Below are 15,429 nucleotides of genomic sequence, written 5' to 3'. Positions count from 1 at the left end.
CTCACGTTTACGTTAAAGGGTAAATATCTCGTCTTTGAAAATATGTGGAGATCTTTTATGGGGTTCTTAGAAGGGAGGAATGCATTGGAGGCATGCTCTCCGTGTATATCAACCATCAACAAATGAGTATTTCGATTTATTTAGTACACGTCTGCTTGTCTTTGCTTAGTTTTATTTGAAATGCTTTTCTCATCAGGTCAACTCCGGGATAGGTTAACTTTTGGACCACAGGTGAATCTTAAGGATCTTTTATGTTGATCTACTGTTCCAACCATCGCATGTTACAGCCCTGTCATGTTTATGTTTAGTTTATTGATGATAAACCTCACTGTGTCAGTTCAGATTTGCACCTGTATTATTTGCTGTAGTGTGATTATCTTCTCTATAAATTAATAAACACACTTGAAAGTTAGTGTAACTTTCAATTTGTGTTGCTTCCCCTGGCTCCTTTGGACAACCACATCGCTCAATCTCAAGTTATTTTATGAATGAAATAGACAATACATACCTAAGGACCAATTGGGAGTCGGTGTTAAATCATTTACAATCCCGTAACTGTCTCCATTTGTTGAAAGCTTGCCCGAGTGTGACTCGAGTGTGAATCAGGTTTAGCCAGTCGTCTTTCACTTTCCGTTGTTCTTCCTTTATTTCCTTTTTATGTAAGGGCCCTGCCCCAGTATCTGCCATAACTACAGCCGATAACTTATGAAATCAAATAAAAATACAATTAGGCCTATATAAAGACATCTGCCACCTGCATACTCACTAACATAGGCTTTTTCTGTGTTACGCCAAAATCTGTGAGCCATCAGAATGTGTGCTCTGTAGCGCCGTCTATACTTGCAGTAAAATATTTTTTGACTTGGCAGGAAAAATTGGACCAGTGCAAAGGCATTAAAAAAACCAATAAAAATATGTTTCTTTTCACTGTTTACATACAGTAAACCCCCTAACCCTAACCCATTTTACAGCATCTGACAATCTGTGCAATTAAATATTCAGAATAAAGTACATTTAACTGGGCTGAAAACTTGACACAATATCACATCATTTTTGTCAAACCTCCTGGCGTAGCTGGTCCAAAGGGACCTCAGTTAAAATGTGATCTGAAGGAAAGGAACTTGTCAGAATGGTTGAATGGTGAATCAAATTAATTCCCTTTAGTTATTTATTTTTTGTTCTTGAATGTATCTTTAGGGCGAGAGAGGCTTGCCTGGGCCCCAAGGACCACCTGGACTAACTGGCACTCTGGTTGGTACAACATCATCACTCTTAAGTTTTCTTCAACATACTGAAATGATTCAGTGATGATTCCCAGTATTGGTACCTCATTTGTTTCAGCCAACACAATTGCTGCATGGGTTCCCGTCACCTGTTATTCTATTGAGGAGAAGTCACGACTACAAGTATATGATGTTATCTTTCAGCATCTGTTTATTAATATAAAACCCATAACAGCTTTAAACCTACACTTTATTGTCAATAATGAGCATTTGTCTAATGTCATCTAGTGGTCAGGTTTCCGTTAAGTCTTTCCCAAATACTTAAACTTAACTGAAACATAATTTTGTTAAAAAAAAATTGATTTTGTTTGTGTTATTGATAAATGGGGGGTTGGGCCAGTGGTGGGCGATGCCGTCAAAGTTTTCCTGGTTGATTTTAGTGTTTATAACTTTATGAAAGCCCACTTATTGCAACAAGTGGCCATGTGTGCAAAGGTGTTAAAATGAAGCACAGCTTGAACTTTTCTTTCAATGTCTCTCTTGAACTCTTGCGTTGTCCTCCTGGGTCAACACATTTGACATTTTCAATGCATTATTAATTTTTTTGATTTCATTACCACCATCTTACTGCTACTAGTTTTACACTACTTTTTGGAATCCATGGTCAATAACATTCATTTGTTTAGAATTATACCTAATATTTGAGTTTAAAAAAGCAGAAATTATGAAATATTTGACTAATAGTTGTTGTGTGGAGTGGATGAGTTGTGTCCGGATGCTGATTTGAAACCATTTCAATTTACACCTGAAATTCAATGAAGGTGATTAATTGTATTTGCAAAAAGCGTTGCATAGAATCGGTCCTTTTTTGTGTTAATTTGGTTAAAAAGAATGCCATATTTCTGATATACATTTTTTAAAGGGGTCAAATTTGACCCAAAGACAACACAAGGGTTAAAAAAATCATACAGTTACTTCTGTCACATTTTGGATATACAACAGAATGAACACCATGACGTAGGGAAAAGCTGTCAGAAAGATTTTGACATTACCTGTATCTGCACAATTCTTTGTTAAAGCCTAAAAATATAGTAGATGTGTGCAAAACACAGAACCCTTGAAAAGAAAGACTGGGGAGGCAGTGGAATGCAGTCAGAAGAAGACTGGGATGGCAGGCTTTTTGCCTCACCTTCATGTGTGAGCATTTGTAACAAGCACTTTGGCTCTTAGACACGGCCTATTAAGTCTATTAAATACATTCTGCGACCTAGTTCGTTTCAAGCATATTGAGGCCTTTACTCCTGCACAGTGAAGCTCTTTGGAGGAAGGTAGCACATGTCTCTCACTGGTGCAGTACACTTGGAATTTGGTATTTCAAACTGGGAAAAAAACGTAAAAGAATCCCTCGCCCACATTTAAAGGACAATTCCAGTCGATTCCAACACGTGACTCTGTTGTTTATAAATTTGGAGTGCTGTCAGTGGAGAGATAAATGAAACCAATCTGTGCTGTCTACACCATGTTATCCTCCTGCGAGACTTAGCACCCAACAGGCTTAAACAGGGAAAGTTTTAAACATGTTTTTCCGCCTCTTAACATGTTCAAAACGTCATTACAAGTGCCTACCCATGTGTAGTGATTCCGTCTGAGTGAACACAGTGAATCTGACTGCTGTAGATATGACAGAACTGCATGAAGGTTGTGCTAATTCAGCTGTGTTAAGTTCCTGTGTTGATACTGCAAGGAGTGCTTCGGGACCGTCTACAAACTACAACACAGAAAAGAGATGCAAACATACATACACATTTTTTTCAACATATTTTTTGGAGACGGTCCCTAAGCTCTCAGACTGCCATCTTAAGTCTGATCCCCTAGTCTACAATTCACATTACTGTCTCTGCAGTGGGCTCATAATGAGATCATTAATTTAGCCCAGGCGCCATATGAGACCATTCGATTTACTTTGCAATGCCATTAAGGCAGTGAGTGGCTGTTAATTTAGAACTAGAAGTCAGATGAGTGTGTGTGGGTTTGCGGCTGTACACACAGTCAGGCCCCCCCCCCCCCCCTGGTAAACAAGATTACACACGGTCAGAGGCAATTACAGCAGAGCACTGTGAATACACAGACCTCCATGGTGATCATTGGACTACATGTCTGTATCTCTGCCGCCCTCTCGTGGTCAAAGTGTGACATCACAGACAGTTGAGAGGACATTGAACGGAAAGGCATTTACTTTAACATACATTACAGTGCTCATATTATGCTTTTTGGCTTTTCACCTTAGTTTTATTGTGCTGTATATCTTTTTTGTGCATGTAATAGATTTATAAAAGGAAAAAGCCCAAAGTCCCCCCCAGAGGCACTTACCATCTCCAACAGAAAACACTGTTCACCACTGCTCCAAACAGCTCCATTGTAGTCCAGCCTTTACTTCCATGACAAACATGTGTCACTTTGTAACACACGTTACAAAGATGCCTAGCTGCGCTCCCTCATACTCTCCGTCTTCTTGCTCTCCTAGCTACTATTCATGTGCAACTGTGTGCAAGTGCATGTGCCAGTGTGATGCCTCACTCTGAAGCTAAAACAGAAAGCTCAACACGCAGGGTGAAAGGAGGAGCTGTATCAATGTGCAGTTGAAAATTAAACCAAGTAAACTTATTCTGATAAAACCTCTAAATAGAATTATGAACATGAAAATTTGAATAATATGAGGCATTACTTGAAAATGAGACACAGAGCCAAGCTAGATCCCAAACAATCCAACCTAGGGAAAGGGCTAGCAACTAAATACGTTGGAAGCACTCTCATGACAAACTCCAAAGGTACCATAGACTGTAGAAATAAATCAAGACTCCGACGATATCACAGATCAATAATAATGTGTTTACTAGCCGCTAACTAAACCATAGAATCCAAAGTCCCTCTCTACTCACCCTGAGCATTCTAATAGTAGCAAACGCTTACGTTACTAAAAAAAAAAACTATTTCGATTTGTTTAATTCAAATTTTTAGTGTCATTTATTTTAAATTATTATAAGCAACAAGTTATCAACGTTGATTCTTTCAGTTCATTTTATCTTTAAAGGACACATTTGGATGGCCACGAATCAACATATGAAACCTGATTTGTATATGTTCTGTATATTGATCTAACATGAATAGGATCCTCATTTGGATTGAAAATTGATTTAAATTAGGTATTTTTTAGAGTGCATTTGGCTCACATTTTCTTTTTGCCACATAAAGCCTTGATAAAAACAACAGTTAAAAGCCGGTATACCCTGCTGCAAAGATCTAAGTGCACAGAGGTCACCTTTTCACGTTCCACTTCCAGGATTGCTCCGATACTGAAGGACTTTCTGCCGTCTCCATGTATTTTCCATTTCCTTCCACTTTTTTTGTCCTCAGATCTCTGCAGGGTAAATCCAGACAGCTAGCTAGACTATCTGTCTAATCTGACTTTTTGCAGCGGCTCTGTATGAAGTTTACCACCGCCTGATTGGTTTAAAAAAAAAATGCCATTAAACCAGAGCATGTTTTGCTCCCATCCCCGAAAGCTATGTGGAGCAGCCAGACTCTCCTTTAGCGCGCCTTGGAGGAGGGTCTGGCAACGCGAAACTATCTTTCCATAACCACAAGCTTCATATATTTGTCTTCAACCCCCTCTTTCTATTCCTGTCAGTAGAACAGAACACTGCTATAACATCATGCCTGCAGTGGGTATCTTATCTGAAACCCATTAGGACACAGACATATAGAGTCAGGAAGAGGAGGTGGATGAGCTACCCCTTGTATCTAGGCAACCACAATTAATAACCATACATATATGTCCAACTAATTGTTAGCTGGCCCAGCCACCACCAATCAAGTTAGGCCTTTCATACGTACATACTCATGGTTAACAGACATGACGTTGTATTGTATTGTAAATTGTGTCTTATTGCTTTAACTTGTGTATATTCAGATGAAAATGTCCATGCATATATTTCAACCCTTATTCTTTGAAACCTTTCAAAGTTTCTAAATTACACATATGTAACATGTGACCAAGAGCGTCTATATACACCTGGTTCGACCCAACTGTGAACCCCTGGTTGAGCCATCAATTACGCCAACGTGTACAACACACACCTCCATATTTTTATTTTATTTAACCTTTATTTAACCAGGAAAGTCCCGTTGAGGTTAAAAACCTCTTTTTCAAGGGAGTCCTGGCCAAGAGGCAAAACACAATCAATTACATTTATAAAGGTTATACAACACAGACAGTTAAAAAGATTTACAATGTAAACAGGTCATTTCAGTTTCTCTCAATCTGGATTTAAAAGCATTTAAGGAAATAAGTTCAGATAATTTCAAGTCTTTTTGCAAAGAGTTCCATGCAGAAGGAGCGGAGTAGACAAAAGCCCTTTTTCCAAGATTTGTACGGGCAAAAAGAGCAGAAAGTGATTATCTGATCGCAATGAATAGGAACCAACACTTCTCCATGTGATTAAACTACTGATGTACGATGGCAACAGACCTAGCATGGCCTTATAGATAAAAATATGCCAATGCCCTGATCTCCTGTTAAATTCAATATCAGTAAAATATAAATCAATACATTGCAATCAAATACCTCAAAGAAACAAGACCCTCTGAATACACTGATGCAACAAATAAAATAAATCTATTAATTCCATCTTACTAAGACAATTTTGGAAAAATTTAAAATACCAACATTGACCTTTCACCAAACTCCTCCCCCAAACAGTGGTGTCACGATTGAAGACTGGAGAGGAGGCTTTTTAAGAGCAAAACTTTTAATATACCGGACTATAAGTCACACTTTTTCATATTTTGGCTGTTCCTGCGATTTACTGTATCTATCAAAAGATATATCAACTTATATATGAAAATATATATAATTAAACATGTTTTTGTATGTGAATTCACACTGTAAACATTACCGTCTACAGACACAAGAGGGCGCTCTATGCTTGTGACAACTTTATTGCTGCTCCTAAATACAACTGAAAAAGAAAATCCTATTTGGCAGATAACAAACTGCAGGTAGTAAAATATGCGGCTGAAGACTGTAATTGAGCAGCAGAAAGAAAGTTTGGGGTAAGTCAGAAACTTTATTAATTATTAAGAAAACAACAGAAGCTAATCTCGGGCTGAAAGTATGATGGCCCGAGGTGGAGGACGGGTCCACAGATGGGTGCTTGAACAACGGGGTGCCGGGAGAGGCTTGTCAGTGGTGCAGTTATGTCTCCACGCCCTGGTAGTTGTTTTGTGTGCATACCGGACACCTACCGTCTTCAGCCTGTTCTTCTGTGTTAAATGTTTGTCTGTCTTGCGACTTATAGTCCAGTGCAACTTATATGTTTTTTTTCTTCTTCATGCCGCATATTTTGACTGATGTGACTGACACTCTGCAGCAACTTATGAAAAACAGTATTTATTAACAAAATAACACCAAAAATAATACAAAACAACAACAAAATATACAAATAAACAAAATACAAAAGAAATATTTCAAACTAAGGCAAAAAACTCTAAAAAAAAAAAAACGTTTGGCAAAAAATTAGCACATACTACCAATACTGGGGGGAAGAAGGTGAGGCAAACTAAAAAAAAAAAATACACTTAAATGTGGAAAATACCATACCATGTATATAAACGTGAGTGCTGACATTCCTAGTTATATTTTTATATGTGCATAAATATAAATATATATTATATAAATATATAATTATAATAATATTTTAAAATATAAATATGATATTGATATATATAGATATATATATAGATATATGTGTTTGTACGTATATGTGCTTAAACAACCTCAAGCACCAAAATAATATAAAAATTGCTGCAAAAACTGTTTAACCTATTGTTCTACATTTTCGTATTACCCAGCCCCTCCCAGAACGACTTTATAAGGCAAACCTGCATAAAAGAAAAGAAAGAAAGAAAGAATTTGCAGAGTTAAAAGAATTTGTAGTGTTAAATTTGCCATCTTTACAATGTGATCATGTGGTGTGGCATGTGGGAATGAAAAGCCTGAAAGGTCTATTCAGTGGAAGGGTGATGAAAGGCATTCAACTAAGATTCACACCTGGTTTGAATTAGGTGAAGACCTCTATATAATGTTTGGGTGCCTTTTTTCTTAATGTAATAGAGTTTTTGCGGATGACCCTGATATAATATTGGGATGTGCATACACGACTGAAACACACATTTGTTTGTGCAATTTAGAATTGGGATTAATTGGTCTTCATATTAGGGGCATTCTAGGAGATGAATCAACAAAATAAACAACACATTTTGGGCAACAACAATACATTGATAATGACTTTATGGTTTGGCTTTTTTATCGATAAGTCATGTTACCTTTTTGCTCTCATAGTCAAACTGATTCCTGGAAAGTATATTTATTTGTGTGAGTGTGTGTGTTTCTCTGGGGAAGGCATGTGGGAAGATAGAGCTGGGCTCTTGATACAGCAGAATGCTCTGTTGAATAGGCAAACTGGTGTGTGTTTGCGTGCTCAAAATGTGGGCGTGCATGAATTTCTGTGTGTGTGCGTGTGTGTGTGCGTGTGAGCATGTGTGCCTGAGCCATCTCATTTCTCCCTCAGTGCCTCCTGACTAAGCCGTCACGCACTCACGTCACATTCAGCCCAAAGCATCGTTCCTGTCTCTTTCATCTCATATTCTCTCTCCCTCTCATTCCTTTCCTCCCTTGTCCCTTTCCTGCCCTCCCTCTCCTTTCCTTTCCCTCCCCCAATATTCCTCTCCATCCAGGGAACCCAGGGCCCTCGGGGACTGCCCGGAGAGATTGGCCGAGATGGTCCCAAGGTCTGTGCGTTGAACGTTATAATTAGTTATTATGTTAATGTCCTGCTGCTCCCCAGCCGCTCGGCTGTTCTCAGCCTGTTCCAATGCTTACCCTCCCTCCCTGTTATGTTGATGTTCCCGCAGAGAGAACTGCATTTTGCTGAGAGGGAGGCTACTGTTTCGAAATATGTGATAAATGCTATTCTGCCAAGGACGCTTCGTATTTGGACTGGTTGATGTGTGTACACTATATTTCTCAGTTCAAGTTTGACTCTTATAGACATTCATGCAAAGGGAGGTTAACAGTATTTTACATAAGTAGGTGGTTAGTTAGAGATTTAAAGGGTACTCCAGTGATTACTTATTGCCATCTTTTGTAAGGTCGGGGGATTTGCAAGACACAAGTGTACAAGAACAGTCAAAATCAGAAAAGCAGAGACTGTAATATCCTGACTTTTAGTCAAAAACTGCAAAAATACTAAGTAGACTAATCCTTATCTGTAAAGTCAGTGGAGTGACCCTTTCTGCAAAGACTAGCACAGGGGGCATTTTCACATTTCTCTGACCTTGAAATGCAGATTTCCTGTCCCTTTGGAATTTGTATAATCAGGGCACAGCATGCATGACAGAAAGATGGCAGGAGAATGAGTATACGATCAGAGTTTCATATAGACGTGAACATGTGGTCTTTGACAGTGTGCAGAGAATGAGCGCTTGCAAGAATATGCACCTGACAATTCGGTAAATCGATCAGTCAGTTAACAAACACAAATAATTAAATAACACTTCTGATTTAACACACCCTAACACAGGTTTGGGAACCAGCTGTCAGGCAGTGCTGAAAGTGCTCATATTGTGCGTTTTGGCTTTTTCCCTTTCCCTTATTGTGTTTCATATCTTTTTTTGTGTATGTTAGTGGTTTACAAAGTGAAATGTATTTTGCGTATTTAATGTGTGTCTTTATGTTTTCTCGTACGTTTTTGCTTTGTCTTGGTCAGGTCACCGTTGCAAATGACAATTTATTCTCATTCAGGTTTACCTGGTTTTAATTGAAGGTGGACAATAGCCTGGGAACCAGACAAATCTGCTATGTTATGTTTATTTGTTCTGGCAGATATGTCTGCTCCCCCTCTCGTTCAGACAGATTTTGAGCCAGCCAAGCCTGGGTTGGCCAGTCACAATGTCTATCTCATATGGGGGGCACCCTCACGTTGGGGACAACCCAGTTTTGTAAAGAGGAGAGCGCCGTTGAGGCATTTCTGAAAACTACCAAGATAGTTGCAGCTGAAGTGAAACTTTCTGTTGTTTATTATTTTAAAATTCTGACTGCGGAACCTCATTCAAATACATACTGATGCTATAATATCAAAGCTCACGCAAAGTCTGCACCCTAGTCTATTTACATCGTGAATCGTTTCAGCCAGTGGCCCTTTGCTGCACATCATCACCCCCCTTCATGTCTTCACCTGTCCTGTCAAACAAAGGCCTACAATGCCCCCAAAAAAAATAAAAAAAATAAAGAAAAGTAAAAGATAGGCGTTTTTAAACAAAAACATAGTGGTGTGGATGCAGTCTATTTTGCATGATTCACAAAAAAAAGGAAATGCAAAAAACGCAATTCTGCTTTTATATTGTCCTTCTAACCTTCTCTGTCTGAAATGACACAGCAGATAATTTACATTTTCATGAAGCACCACTGACAAAACTTGTGTGCCTGGCACAGCTGTTTAACAACGAAGACACCAGCAGTGTGACTGGCTAATGGCATAGTGATTAATCACCACATGCTGTGATTCCACTTCAGACAACATTGTGTGCATGCTGCCCTCTGCACAGCATGCAACCACACACTGATTCGCTCTCACTGATCTGTGTGCTGGTATTTGTAATGGTTTAAATAGAGCCAGATGATTTGTGTTTATGAATTATTGTATTTAACAGAATGCCCCCAAAGTATTTTTAGACAAGTGTGGTGTGCGTGTCTGTGTGTTTTATTAAGGGGAAGTCTGGAGACCAAGGGGTCACTGGTCCTATTGGTCCACCAGGCCAGAAGGTGAGTAGAGCCGGAGATTATTGTCTAGATTACATTTTTTCCTTTAACCTCCATCTTCACTGCTTTCTAATGCAGCATCCTCCTGATTTTTTGGGGGGGTCTTCTTATCTGCATCTGTAGACTGTATTGTGTGTAATGCATATTTTATTTATTCTATATCAGATAATTGTAGGCATTTACATCATACCTAGTGTTGCTAGATGATTGTTTTATTGACCAAAATGTCTGTTTTTAAGAGTTAAAGTGAGGACAAACAGTGGTTAGCCTAGCTAACTAGCAGGGGGAATGGCTAGCTTGGCTCCATCCAAAGTGAAAAAGTCCATGTACAGACACTTCTATAGCTTACTGATTAACTAATACCTATCTGAGAATTATTATTGCCCACAGTCAATACAAATAATTACATGCTTGGTAAATAATTACTTTAAATTAATCACATACATCAATATTTGCCATGAGAACCATTTCAAAATATTCAAATGAATTTTGGTAGATGAGTGAAACCATGTGAGAGTGTGTTGCATTTTACTGTCATTGTCATTGGTTTCTGTCTCGGCAGTTCGCACATTTGTTGATCTCACTACCTATATTAGCTGCTCTTTTTCAACAAGTTTAAGCAGAAAAAATGTGCATGCAGACTGACATTCAGTGTGGTGTTCTGTCTGGATTAGGCTTTGAGCAGAATTATACAGTGAATATATTGAAACACTGAATCTTATCCATCTCAGACGAGAACAAAGAAATTTTGAGTTTTAACCAAGCAGTCTGATGTGTGTAGAGGTCTTTGTGGCTATACTGTAGCAGCCTGCTGTTGTTTTCAAGTGAATCAATGAAGGTAAACACTGCACTGTGGCACAGCACTGGCTGGCAGAGTCCTTCCCACGTCATGCTTGTTAAGCCCGTGAATAAATAAGCAACAGGTTTTTAATCAGCTTCCATCATGTTTACAGTAATACTTACATACTGTACGTACAGAAGGTTGTGTGGGGTGAAGGGGCATCATAGAGCGTGAAAAAAAAAATCTTTTTCTGGTAAGATACTTGTACTTTTACTCAAGTATTGCTTTCAAGTACTTTATACTTTACACAACATCCAGTCCGCTACCCCAGTCTCATCCCTCTCAAAAAAATCAATGCTATGAAAATTTGGTGCTTTCTTCCTTCCTCCCTCCGATCTTCCTTTCCCCTATACCAACACTATGGCTACTCTGAATGAGAGGTATGGCCAGCCTCTCAATAAGATAGCTCAGGTGATGGATTCCTCAGATATTCGGCGGGGAGACACAGAGGCTTTCGAAAGATTTGCTTTGCAATTAAAACGTCTTGTAGGCATGCCCAACACTTAGATGTGGGTCACATCTGGAGCGACTTTTGAGTAAGTTAGCAGCAGAGATGAGGTCAGAGTTCCGTCGACAGATTGGTCACCGTCCTGGGACTGTGTAAACTCTTGTTGATCTTTTAGAGTGGCTCCATTGAAGCATGGTGTCAAAGCTCTGAATCACAGACAAGCATAAACAGCAGCAGAGATAAGGGCAAAGACAATATCGGAAGCATAAGGTCAAATCAACAGCTTGTTAAACCACCATACTGCATAGGACTAATGAGGTTGTGGAGAATCAGATCAATGTAGCAGCCTCTTCTAAGCCACCACAATCAGCAAAGAAGCAAGCAGTATTATAAGCCTTCTGCCCATACTGCAACAAACATGACCATTATCTTACTCAGTGCATCACCAGGCCAATCATCGCTGTTGACGTTGCGCGCGTTCACATCAGGCTGCACAGTGAGAAGCTGCTGACTGTCAATGCTGTTGTCAAACTTTCCCCTGAGACTTCTACTACTGAAGAGAGTTGGTACATTCCACACCATATGGTCAATCACAATGGTAAAGATCATATAGTCTTCAACTGCTCTTTCTAGTATTAAGGTCTCAATCTCAATGAGTGGTTGCTGCCATGTACGGCACACCAGAGGAAGATGTGATGTTCTCCGTGGAGAAGTGCTTTTATGTAGACAACTGTCTACAGAGATTTACACATGCGCAGGAATCACGGCACCTGCTCAACAAGTTACGGGACCTTCTAGCATCTGGAGGTTTCAACATCCTGCAATGGGCCAGCAATGAGACAGAAGTTGTTAGTCACCTGCCTTCAGTTGTCCGATCCGCCAAACTGGAGCAATGGCTTTCCCAGGACAAAGCTGTAGAAAAAGAATCCACATTGAGCCTGAGCTGGTATTGCGAATCCGGTGCACTAGGCTTTCAACATCGACTTCTCTTGTACAGTGCTTCTACAATGAAAAACATCTATTGGGTGTTGGCAACCTAATATGGCCCCTTGTGTGTCCTCCTACCTTTCACAACCAGTTCAAAGGTGATCGTCCAATAGCTTTGAGACAAATATTGGGACTGGGATCCTGAATACCTCCTGCAAGCCTGGAGAGACTTGGAAGCCAACCTTAGGTACTTCAGATGACACATGATGTCCATTTCTTCTCTGATGCCTCAGAGAAAGCCTACAGGTCTGTAGCATACCACCATTCAACAGCTTTGGGTGTTGATGTACTGTACATGTAGCCTTTCTCATTGCCAGCTCCCGTGTTGTCCCATGGAAACAAAAATCAGTGCCCTGACTAGAGCTATGTGCGTTGTTCACTGGAGCATAGCTGGGGAAACTTCTCTTGAAAGAGATCATGCTGACAATAAAGGTACCATACTATTGGTTGCAATCCTAGTCCTGCCACTTTGTGGGTACTAGGGTGGCAGAGAATAAGGAGTTGACTGATTTGAAGTCATGGAGATATGTAGACTCCAGGAACCCTGCAGATGATTTAACCAGAGGAAAGAGCCTCAAGGATTTGCTTGGAGAAAACCGTAACTGGCTTATTGGGCCGCTCATCTGACAGGTCCTCCCCCTGCAAGCACCTTCCAATAAAGCAGAGCTTCTAGTGCTGAGAAGAGGCCAAGATGGGTGGTTTTCCTGAAGACTACCAACTCCTGAAACAAGCCAAACCGGCTCATCCTAACAGCCCATTAATTTGCCTCTCTCCTGAGTTTGACAAGTCTACCCAGCTCATCCGAGTTGGAGGTTGCTTAAGACACATTGAGGATCTTGACCCTTCCACAGTGTACACCTTTGTCCTGGATCCCAGAAATTCTGGATCCTAAGAGGCAGAGAGTCTTTGCGAAAACACCGACGGATATATTGAGAATGCCGCTTCATTGCAAGGTTCATTGCATGCCGTGGTAAGCCTGCAGAGTTATACTCTGACCAAGGTACTAACTTCTGTGGGGGAGAAACTGAACTTTAAGAGGCCTACAAGCAACATAGCTCTGACCGAAACAAAACCTTGCCAAGCAGCAGATCAGTTTCTATTTCAACCCTCCTGCGGCCCCACATTTTAGGGAGAGAGAGATCCACTCACTTAAGACAGCACTTTACAGTACGCTTGGATCAGACTCTGTCACCGAAGAAGTCCTCAGGAATGTCCTTATGGAGATTGAGGCCATTCTAAACTCTATAAGCCTCTTGGATATGTTTCTACAAACCTGACAGCTCCTGATCCTATAATGCCTAGTTGCCTTCTGATGGTGCGGCCGGATGGCTCATTACCCCAAGTTGTTTATCCGGAATCTGAACTGTCGGGCAAGAGGAGATGGAGACATTCCCAGGTGTTGGCAAACAGGTTCTGGACAGCATTCATCAAACATTACCTGTTTGGGCTGCAGACCAAAGGGAACTGGCAGAATCCTTCTCCAGACGTCGAGGTCAGTACAGTAGTGATGCTGATCAACCACAATGTGCCTTGCTCATTATAGCCAATAGGAAAGGTGACCAAGGTTTTTCCTGGCCCTGATGGCCGAGTGAGGACTGTTGAAGTGCAGATAAAGAGTTTACACCCGAACTATCACCTGCCTGATTGTGCTACCTTAGGTCCAAGACCAAGACGATGATCCCCAATGATTGAGATGGACTGTAGGTGGCCTTGCCATGGCACAAACTTGGACAAAAAAATTGGGGTGGCTTTGTTGGAAAGACCATGCCTGTGTGCATGAATCAGTATTTACATTTCCAGCTGTTACCTCAAGATAGATACGCAGCGGAGCGAGAAGGAGAACAGCTGTGTGTGTGATGTGTCCGTCGTTACTGAAAAGTGAGTTTGTGATTAATGTTGGTATCTACTAAAACTGTAACCTTGTTATATCTGAACTAATAGAATTTAGTCATTATTTTTGCCTTAATAGACCTGTTCCTGACGATGTATGCTATGTGTAAGATGTGGCGCATTTGTTATTAGATTAGTGGCCACATTAGTGGCAAATTCCAGAGCCCTTTCGGCAAGTCTAATGTTAATTCAGTGGGCCACTAGGTGGCACTGTTGTATTGCATTTCACTGGTAAATACTGTTGTGCCATTAGAATTAGTCACTATAGTACAGAAATGTCTGTTTATTCTGTATTAATGTAAATGATGCAGGTAATTTGATAATGGGAATTAACATTCATGTTATTTCTTTTTGTTTGTTCTTGTTAATTTCCGACCACACATACACTTACATGCATAAAGATGAATATATTTCTAATCACCTACACATAGATAGCCACATACACATATAACCATTACATACCAGTGTACCCTCTTGTGTTATGCCTTGCTGTCCTGTAACACTTTAAGTAGAGTTCTGGATTGAATTGCATCAACTCATTTGTATTCTGACAGACACCCCAGTGAGACACCCATCTTATGTCCATCATTCCTAATACAGTGATACTATATTTATCAGTCCTACAAAAAGGCTTTAGACAGAGCCTTCACCAGAGCTTTCTGGTCTTAATGCTAAACTAGTGTAATCGCAGTTGTGTTCTAGCTCCATAGCTGATGCACATTGGTATAAATCTTCTTATTTATCTCTCAGCAAGAAAGCACATAAGTTTACGTCCCAGTCAGAAACACTCCAGTAACTCCTGAGTCACTTCAAAACAAAGTATAAGGTGTAGGGATCAGCAGAGGTTTTCTTTTTCCTCTCACTAGCTGTGTCCCTACGTTGCTGTATCTGACACTCCAAATACACTCTCTGCTACCATTGTCTATTTGTTCTCATTCTACCAACCAGTTCCACTACTATTACCACTACTAGCTACACTTTATTATTTGCTAAGCGACAGTGTTAAGTTTTAAATATCCTTTTTTTCTGCTCCCTTTTTGGATTACAAACAAAGACAGGGTGGTTACAATTGTTTTCTAGAGTGATATAAATGGCCAGTTTTAAGGGAATATCACAACATATGAACCTTGTCTTTTCTTAAATGCCAGCCATTGATTTCCAG

General features: G+C 40.0%; 1 protein-coding gene across 1 annotated transcript in view; it reads left to right on the top strand.

The window, feature by feature from the left end:
• Nucleotides 1–15,429, top strand: part of si:dkey-225n22.4 (collagen alpha-1(XXI) chain) — an 88,056-nt gene that overhangs the window by 56,916 nt on the left and 15,711 nt on the right. The window contains exons 20-22 of the mRNA XM_034862405.1: nucleotides 1,198–1,251; nucleotides 8,019–8,072; nucleotides 10,051–10,104. Coding sequence (XP_034718296.1) covers nucleotides 1,198–1,251; nucleotides 8,019–8,072; nucleotides 10,051–10,104 — 162 coding nt within the window. The remainder of the gene's footprint in view (nucleotides 1–1,197; nucleotides 1,252–8,018; nucleotides 8,073–10,050; nucleotides 10,105–15,429) is intronic.

Source organism: Etheostoma cragini, chromosome 22 (assembly GCF_013103735.1).
Source record: "Etheostoma cragini isolate CJK2018 chromosome 22, CSU_Ecrag_1.0, whole genome shotgun sequence".
Taxonomy (NCBI): Eukaryota; Metazoa; Chordata; class Actinopteri; order Perciformes; family Percidae; genus Etheostoma; species Etheostoma cragini.
Note: the sequence above shows the minus strand (reverse complement) of the source record. Positions and strands in the feature narration are given on the sequence as shown.